General features: G+C 54.7%; 2 protein-coding genes across 2 annotated transcripts; both read left to right on the top strand.

The window, feature by feature from the left end:
- Window positions 1-524: 524 nt before the first annotated feature.
- On the top strand, window positions 525-2,661 carry MRS44_004344 (uncharacterized protein; the record flags this gene model as incomplete). The annotated part of the gene is made up of 4 exons (XM_065622168.1): window positions 525-780; window positions 821-902; window positions 1,861-1,971; window positions 2,025-2,661. The coding sequence occupies 4 exons, from the start codon at window positions 525-527 to the stop codon at window positions 2,659-2,661; spliced, it is 1,086 nt and encodes a 361-aa protein (XP_065478240.1).
- A 980-nt stretch (window positions 2,662-3,641) lies between these two features.
- MRS44_004343 (uncharacterized protein) lies at window positions 3,642-7,924 on the top strand (the record flags this gene model as incomplete). The annotated part of the gene is made up of 3 exons (XM_065622167.1): window positions 3,642-6,300; window positions 6,782-7,200; window positions 7,253-7,924. 3 exons carry the CDS (start codon window positions 3,642-3,644, stop codon window positions 7,922-7,924), a joined length of 3,750 nt encoding a protein of 1,249 aa, XP_065478239.1.
- Window positions 7,925-9,529: the final 1,605 nt, after the last annotated feature.

Genomic DNA, 9,529 nt, shown 5'->3' with positions numbered 1-9,529 from the left:
CCAAGATTCCCACTTTTTGGAGGATGGGATGGAACGGGAAGATCAGTCCTGACAGAGAGTCCTAAGTTGACGCCGGGTTATTAACAAAACCGTTTCGGACCCCTTCAATATTTCTCTTCTTAGCACCTCTGTTCCCTCTCTCACCAATTCGTTCTTCGGGCGTCTACCTCTCTTCGTCTACTTATCCAGCTCTTCTTGGCAATTCCAGTCGCCATCTGACTTATCGCACGCGACTCCGCGGCCTCTCCTTGATACAAAGTCGCTGCGCTGCATTTCGCTTCGCCATCCATTCATCTGCGACAGGAGCTGCCCCTCACTGCACATAATCAGCCTCCGAGTGCCGCCCTGCCTGCCCTCCTCAGCTTCATTCCTGTCCACTCGGCCTCCTCTTCGTCTCGAAAAACCCGCTCCCTTCATTCATGCAACGACGCTGGCGCTTGATCCACGACTCGGGCTGTTTAATCAGCCAGGCAGCTCCTCATCAGAGATACAAACCTCAGACATCGACAAACGACGACGACACCATGGCCAGCCTCGCCCGTTCCATCAAGTCCCCTTACCTGTCGCCCAGGCTGCGACCCTCGATGCCTGGGCGTACCATGTCCACCAACTCCGACCTTTCCATCACCTCCTCTCCCAACAGCCCACGATCTGACGACCTCGGCGACCTGGTACTGTCCGGACGCAACACCCCGACGTTCCCGCACTCGAGATCTGCCCTCGGCCGAGAGGGATATATCGACGGAGACGATATCCGTGCTTATAATGCCCGTTTTCAAGGTGAGCCCTCCACACTTCTGGAATGAAAGACTGCGGATAGCCATGTTTGGGTGTTCCGGCCATCCCATGATTGCCCACGTACCCCACCTCTTCCCCATTGATCTCCCATCACCTGCTCTCAAGTGAGTGCTCAAGTATCCCTCCTATCAACATGATCATCGGGAACCAAGCCCGAGTGACAAATCCGAAGGCGGACAGTCGCTGGCCCCGGGGTCGTCACAAAAACCTCCGAAACCAGAGACACGGCGCCAATTATTCACCAACCCGGTCCAACGCCACAAAAGCACACTCAGAGGAACCAAGAAACCCCTGACACATGGTACAAACTGCACACTGTACACCATTACCCAACTCGCGGCCAATGCGACATGTACGAGGACGGGGTTGATTGAGGAGCTCCAGCAATTAAGAGCCGCCACCACGCTGAGTCCCACGCTGCGATGCATCCACATGTCCGTCAGCGCAACCTCCGGTCTCAGTGCAGCCAATGGTGCCATTTGGAAATGACTGGCGCACAGCGCGGGGCCGGATGAGAGGTCTCGGGAGCCTCCCGCACCCCCATTGTTGAGATTCCCATGCCCGTTTCAATTCGCCATATCTTTTTCAGATGCACGTCGCTCGCTCATTTTGGCAGCTGTTTTCTATCACGTCCTACCACTCCCATCATCCTCAGCCTTCACTTTTTTACCCCTCTCGCAACACGTTTCCCAACCTCTTTCGGGCCGGGCCTCCCGGTCAACCAGGTCCGGGCAGATTGTCATGCATCGCGCTACTCGTGCCTCTCCCCCACACCCAAGACTCCAGTCATCGCGGGGTAGCGGCCCCATCTTCCCGGGGCCGGCCGTTTAAGTGACGCTCGCCCTGTCATGGATGTTGGTTATGGCTCTGCCCTAATAAAGCCTCTTATATCCCATCATATGCCTCATTTTCCTGTTTTTCATCCTCTCCGTCACTAGCCCCTCTCGGCCTTTCATCATCAATTCGTTTTGTCCAAGTTCTTATACTCACATCCATCCTCACCCCAGATGATAATGATCGATCGATTCCTGGCACCCCATCCGGATCTTCTACTCCTCGCAGTCGCAGCCGTGCTCGACCCATAGCCATTGAGCTACCCCAACTCAAGCGCTTCAGCACCGCTCCTGCGCGCACTCCACCTGAGCCTCTCTCAGCACGAGGTGATCTTCCTGGGTAAGTCAAGAGAGCCTGGTGGTCGAAACAACTAATTGACTGGATGAATGCAGAGGTTATTTCCCACTTCACGAAGATCCCAACAGCCGCATACATCGCCCACACCCATTTCAGCATCACCCAGACACCAGGATGAGCCGCCTTATCTCAGAGTCCGGACCAGTCTACGCCGACCGTCCAACCTCCCACCCCGCCCAGAACGCCTCCATGATTCAATCAAACACGCCTGTTGCCTCCTACCTGGCTCCCGGCTTCCATGATAGCCCCCTGCCTATGGGGAAGTACTACCCTTCCAACTACGAGAACAGGAACGGCAGTCAGACGAACCTGCGTCCTGGTTTGACAGGCACACTCTCGTCTGACATCGGGCCCGATTCTCATGCAACTCCCCGCACGACCAACCAGTCAATGCATGAGACGGAACTCCGTCGCAAGTTGCAACAATACCAGCGGGACATGATTGCTCAAGCCAGCATGGCTGCCAACGAGCTCATTAGCAGCTCGGCCAAGTCCGATCACAAACTTGATGCCGGTGTCTCGCTGAGCTCTCTTCCTCTTCGAGAGTCGCGGTTCATTGCGCCTACTCCGCTCAAGCCCCGATCGCCTAGACTGGCTCCCCTCGGTAGTCCAGGACCGGTGACACCAATGGACCTCGAATCCCTTGGTGGTGGTGATTACATGTCCCGCTAAGGGGCAATACCCTACTTGGGTTGTGCCTTATCCGGTGCATTAACATTCTCGAAACATTTTACACGGGATTTCTAGACTTTTTGAAGTAGAGAACACAGGGGCAGACTATGGAAGAATTTCGTGGAGGTTCTCAAATTTGGCATTAATCCATTCATGGCGTTGGTTGAAAGCAGGCCTCAGATAATAGCTTGCCATCATGGACGGGACGGCATATCAGCGTTTTATTCAAGTTGCATCGGGTACAATTAGGTACCACACACGTCTTTTAAAGACATCCATTGATACCCATAGAATACCAAGTTCCTTTGTCCTACATACACACAGCTATCCAGCTCTGTACGTGATCACCAACCAATTTTCATCCACCAACAACCGCGTGACAACCCTGTCCTTCCCCTGCAATTAATACGCCATGTATAGAAGGCCGTTGTCTTCTGTACGGCTAGGCTAATGCACGATGGAAGTTTAAATACACAATGCGCGGGATTGGGGCCATTTGGGAGATCCATCGCCGATGAGCCGCGATTCTGGAAGTCCTGGCCGCTCCACCGTTCCAGGAGCGTAAATATGAACATAAAACGGCCTTCCAGAGCCCTCCGAGCCCTACATGGTATATCTAAAGGGCCTTCATAACTTAGAGGCTTCTCATAATATCCATCCTAACTTCCAGGGTAAAAAAAGCTTGGAATTGTCTCCTCGTCCATCCGGCCTAGGGTAGGTAGTTGCACAGGCCCTGCCAGGCAGAAGCCGCCCTGGAGGGGAGCCTGGTTAAAGTGGAGTGATGTCGACCACGTGATCTGGCGTCGCGTCAAGTGCTTGTGAGGTGCGGACCAACGCGTCCCTCCTTGAACTTGTCGTGTTAGTTCAATCGGAAAGGACCTTTGAGGCCCTCGTCTGCTTGTACGGCCTTTCGGATCGTAGGATTCCTTGTCCTATTTTCGAAATGCAACGAGTATATTCTTTTTTGACGCATCCTCGCTATGGCTAGCTCATCCTCCCTGGTCATGACTTCAAATTCGGTACCGACGTCGGCTCTCGTGGTGGACTTCATTTGCCTCTTCACACATGACCTGAAGCGAAAGCAAAAACGATGGCAAGATGGAGTCCTCAAGTACCACACTTTCAACAAGCGCATCATGGTCTACGATGACCGCGGCCACTTCATTGGAGATGCTCACTGGCAGGAAGGAGGGGACCTGGACGAGGGCGACGAGTTCGAGCTGGATCGGGGCGCTGCCATTGTGCAAGTCTCGGACCGCACTGGGCAGAGAGAGCAAGACTTGACGGAACTGTTGGACAAGCGAGCAAAAGATGTTGAAAGACGCCGTGCCAATGCTGGCACTCGGACTCCAGGATCAACTGCCGCGTCAACCCGTACCCCGAGAAATGATCAGTCTTCTCACTTTCAACTTCGCCATCGCCCGCTCACAGACCTTGTTGGAGGAGCCTCAAGGATCGGGAGAGCAGTCATCTCTCCCCACTCGCCTTACGAGGCTCGCAAAATGGCCATCAGCCCTGGGCAGCAACAGGATTCGCCTTCCGAGGATGCGCGGCCATCAAAAAGAAGGAGGCGTGAGGAGTCACCCCCGAATAAGTTGGGGCATGCCCGGAGCCTTTTTGGGGCGACTTTGACACTCACACCATACACATCTTCGGCGCCTTCAGTTCAAAGTCAAGCCCTACGAGAGAGGACGAACGAAGCCTCCAAGACTGCACAAATCACCGCCAGGTCAAGGCCATCGGGCACAGTCGACCGTGACCGCAGAAGCTCCAAATCACCACCCCCTCCAGACAACCTAGCGAAAGCGGACGCCAATCCTGCCCCCCGTCAGATAGCTCCTCGCCGCACGCTCCCTCAACGGGCATCGCTCAGAGAGTTACTGGCAGGGAACGAACAAAACTTCAACCACGACAGGCCTAGACAAAAAGAGGCCAGCCACCAACGCCACAAGGGCCCGGCTCAAGCATCGAGGTCCCGCCCCTTACCACCGAAGGATGTGGTGACCTCTGTTCCAGCTCCCGCGCCCGCCCAGCCCAAGAACCGCGAAAGCCAGGCTGTCGAGCCCCCAGCCAATGAGCGCAACCGGAAAAAGCGTTCGAGGCAACCATCAGGGTCTCCTTCATCACCACCAAAGGATGTCAGGGCTTTAGAACGAGCCGAAGACTCTGTGGAGCCAGTCACGGCCCAGGACGAAGCATTCGAAAGTTGGCTTCAACAAAGCGAAGGGAACTCTTCACGTCGCGATGTTCTGGCGCAACCATCGAGATCACCATCACCACCACGGGATTCTGAAACGGATGCGGTTTTTTCAGCCCAGAACCGCACTCACGGTGACGATGGATCTGAACAAGGACCCCTTCCCAACATGGCTCCAACACGAGCCGAACGCATAACATCTAAACCATCAACGAAAGAGTCAACGAACAAGGCTTCAGGTGTCCGGGGTACAAAACGAGCTTTGAGTGCAGAGACGGCTGCAGCTCCCCGCAATCACGCGGATGATCTCCCTGGGCCGGCCAAAGAACCAAGAACAGAACTACGAATCAGGTCAAGACAACGGCGAGGCCTGCTAATGGTATCTGAAAAGAAAGATCGAGACCGTGTCGCGAGAACCCGCATGCGCCCCGCAGCAGAGACGACCATCGAAGCGCAGAGGAGATCACCAATCGAACCCCCTTCAGCCTCCGTTAATGAGGAGCCTAGTGTTGCACACAGTCGTGTCATGCACCACAATTTGTCGGGCGACGCAGGTAGCCGGCGAAGCTCGATGTCTTCAGATATATCGCATGCCGATACCCCAGATCCTGACGACTCATCAAACAGCAATAACCACCCTGTCGTCGTGGCGCCAAGCCCGGAGGAAGAGTCACGCATGTTGGACGAAGATGCAGATGCAGATGGAGATGCAGATGCAGATGAAGCAGCACACAATAGTGATGCTGCGTCGGTCAACAGCCCCGAGGACGACCTGTCACCGCCTCCCATGCGGCGACGAACGAATCCTACTCGTCGCAGCAGGCCCAAACCTGCCCAACCTGTGTCGAGTGATGGGGAGGAAGCCATCACAGTTGACACTCCATCTTCACCGCATGATGGCATGGCGGATGGCGATCCCGACCCAAAACCTGACCCAAAGCCCAAGTCGGGTCCTCGAATCACAAAGATGGCACGAAAAAGTGTCAGGAGCAAGGAGATTATTGGTTTCACGCTGCCTACAGATGACTTCCCACCGACAGTTTTCACGACGATGTCAAACGGGCCCTTTGGGCAAACGGAGGCTGAAAAGACTGAACAAACGGGCGATGCGCAAGTGACACAGTTGCACATGAACGGGGCCCAGGACCTGACACCCCAATCAACCACCGTTAAAAGCGTGGCGCAGTCTGAAGTGCAACGCAGAGTGAGCGACAAGTCACAAGGCAAACAACCACCACGCCTCATCAATCCAGCAACCCGAGGCAAAAAAGCAGCGAGGAAGGAAGATGCAGCTGGGCTGCCACCCCAACCCATGGTTCGATTGGACCCAGCTGTACCAACCCGCATCATCACCGCTGCCCAGGCTCCTGCCACCAAACGGATGCCTTCTGGAAGCCATGCAGCCCAGCCAGCACTGCCCGGGTTCTCTAGGGCGAACGGTGGTGCGTGGAGTAGGCATGCAGAAGACTTGCTGGGCATGACGAGACCTTCGCGATCAACATCCCGACGGTGAACTGGAGCGAAAAATATCTCTTGCCACCCGTGGACTTGAGCCGATACGAGCGCACCGATTGTTCAACCATTTTCATTTCGAAAAGACGTTTGCCCCATTGAAAACTATGAATTTTCGCGGTCACTATCAACAGCCGCCAATCTGTTTGCTCTCCAGGTCATGGCGGGGAATGGGCCGCGAACCGTTTGCCTGAAGTTTCAGCCAACATCCATCACAATGAGGCTCCGGAAGCCCTATCGCAAACGAAGGCGCTCATCGGGCATTATGCCTTGTGCTTCTTGAACAGCCGAATTTCCAAGGAGATGCTTTTTATGCAGTTCAACCCCATCCTCCTCCTGTTCCAACAACTGACCTGGCACTTTGACTCCCCCCACGGTATCTCGCGAAACGCTGTTCTGATCAACCCAAAGATATGGCTTTCTGGATGAACCGAGAGACTAGCAACCTCATTCGCATTCCCTATCACCAGCCGATGCGAGGATACTCCAGGATCCAGCACATCTCTGGAAACAGTCGTCGCCCCAACTCGACCAAACCTTATAGGACAGAGGAACTCCAAAGTCTATATGACCGGTGGCGGGAGCTGGAAGACTGGCAGAAACCTGTGCAGCACCCTCCAGGTGATGACATCAAAGACCATCTTCAGCCTGAAGGACCATCTCCAGGGAACAGCGACAGATCTTCTGTTTCTGGCCATTCAGGACCCGAGGACTCGGACCACGGAAAGAAGCCTCGTCGCCGCGGTCCTCTCTCAAAGACAAAGAGGGAGAAAACGGCCTTCATGCGACGGCTTGGTGCTTGTCCACCCTGCCGTTCTCGAAAAGTTGCGGTATGTAGTCGAGTGTTGTTGACCAGGATGCTTTGCTCAAGCTCGTCCATAGTGCAAACATTGGGATCTGCGTGATTTCGAGGCTTCGTACCGGCAGTCGAAGAGGGGTTACTATTCGACGATGCTCGGGGAGATACACCAGGATTGCTTTGGCGAGATGGGTGATCTCGCGCGGAGCACCGACCTCTTGGGCCTAACCAACTCGGATACATTAGATCCACCGGATTCTCTGGTAGACCTTCGTCTCGCAGGGTCGCTGCCGCCTGTATCAACAGATACCCCCCTTGGCCCGACTCTCGTTCCGCTGACCCTGGATAACTCAACCCTGGATGCTGAACCCATTGGGAAACCTCAACTGATGCGCAGCTTCTCCATCGTGGCCATTGGGAGGGACTTGGCTTGCACACCCACCAAGACAACCACATGGCAATGCCTGTTCTGGAATGACCAACATGCTGGGGCCATGCCGGTCATGGCGAAGCCCTGCACGCACAAGTTCACGACCCCGACAGAATTAATGGATCACTTCTTCAAGATACACCATCCCGTGGAGCTCTACGACCCCCCCATCTGGTTCAGATGCAGACAGTGTGATCAATGGAACGACAAACAACAGTACTGTTGCAGGTGTGGAAATGTGGAAATCGAGAAACAGGAGCAGTGGATCTATGGGTATGGAGTCTGCGCTTCGCCGTCACAGTCACCTCGGAGCAAACCTGTCTGAGTTTAATGCAAACTCTACAATGGTGCTCGGCGGTTAAGCCTGATTGCGACCGGTCACTAACACGGGGTTCGCGCGTTACTCGGTGATGGTCGAGGTGGGCAATGTCAGGGCGCCTGGTGCGCCGTACCTCGTTCTCGAAACAGACCAGCCATACATACTCATAATGAGTAACCGCACAAGATGGTGTTGAGCCCCCACCATGACCCATGTCCTGTTCTCCGGCATGGTTCATCGGCGGGCAATGTTGGGGGGGGGATTGGGGTGTTGAAGTTCGGAGGGCGTTCAATGGACGGCAGAGGCGTGTGGATCCTGGGAGTAGACCCATTTGCTTGGTAATGCCTAATAAGATATGCCTGGGCATTGATGTTGGTGGTTCCTGGTGCAATATATAAGTGGTCTCGATGCCCCCTCTCATTTCTTTGGTCAACGTGGACGGGCTTCTCATGAACGAGCTTCTGTTGGTCTTGCTATTGCCAACAGAGCCGTCTACAGCGTGCCAGAACAGTGGTGCCGTCTGGCCTCCCTGATCTGGGACGATCTGCGACTTGCTATCTACAAATGATGGACACGGCCACAGTTGAATGTGGTTGACTCACTATTCTATGACATTTCCCTCAAAAACCTCCCACCACATGGCAGAGAGTTTCACAGTAAGAACATGTAAAGTCTCGAGAAGCATACAGGTATCTCTTCTGGAGATGCAATGATCTGGGTATTCTTACAATAGAGATGAGATCTTGAAGACTCAAATACGAGGGCTGCTAAGCCATGTCGCGGCCTCCGACGGGCATGGCCACATATCCGGAATGGCGGACCATGGGTCGAACGACTCTCAAACCTGGGGTTGCCAGAGTTGAGTCATCCTCACATGCAGGACTCCACGCATTGACCAATGGAGGCGCTATTTTCTCGCCGAAGTCAGAGCTCGGGTGGTGCAGGTGGTGGGCCAGGCAGGCCAATGGGCGTTCCGGGTGAGGCAGATCTCCAGAGATTTGGACGCCATGATTGGCTAGGATGGGTCACTCTGCCTCGCGACGCCATGCCTAATCGAGCACGCCGAAAGACTCAATCTCCTCCACCTGCTGCGCCATGCTTTGAGCGAATCCCCAGGCAAGTTCAGCTTCAGACCAGGCAGTGAAATACCTTGGACGACGCCCTCCAAGCGGCCTCAGGCTTTTTCTTCTACTCTCCCCCTTTCGTTACTAGTATCACGACTTCCCCCATCCCTAGGCTCCCCTCACGCCTTCACCACTTGCTCATACTTTGAGACAAGGACATCGTACGAAGCTGGCGACCAGTTACGTTTGTCGAGGCTTCGCCTATTCCCACGTCCTTCCCCAGCTCAGCGTGGCCCGCTTCGCCGCTCAAAGATCCCGCGCATCTCTAGTGGCACAGCCTTGCTACTGTTGGCATCGACAAGATATCGCAACCTTCGGCGTTCCAGCTCTTATCGCCGGACTAATACAGCACCTCACGTGAGGGTAAGCAGGTCGGCGTAAGCATCCCTCCGACTTGTCACACATGGTGCCGTTGGTCTAACAGAGTCGCATTCAGTCGCGCATCGACTTTCCCACTCACCACTTTTTCAAAGCACGGATTTGGAGC

The sequence above is a fragment of the Fusarium solani genome (genome assembly GCF_023522795.1).
Source record: "Fusarium solani strain SB1 chromosome Unknown bctg00000002, whole genome shotgun sequence".
In the NCBI taxonomy this organism is placed as follows: Eukaryota; Fungi; Ascomycota; class Sordariomycetes; order Hypocreales; family Nectriaceae; genus Fusarium; species Fusarium solani.
This window is presented reverse-complemented; position numbering and strand designations above follow the sequence as displayed.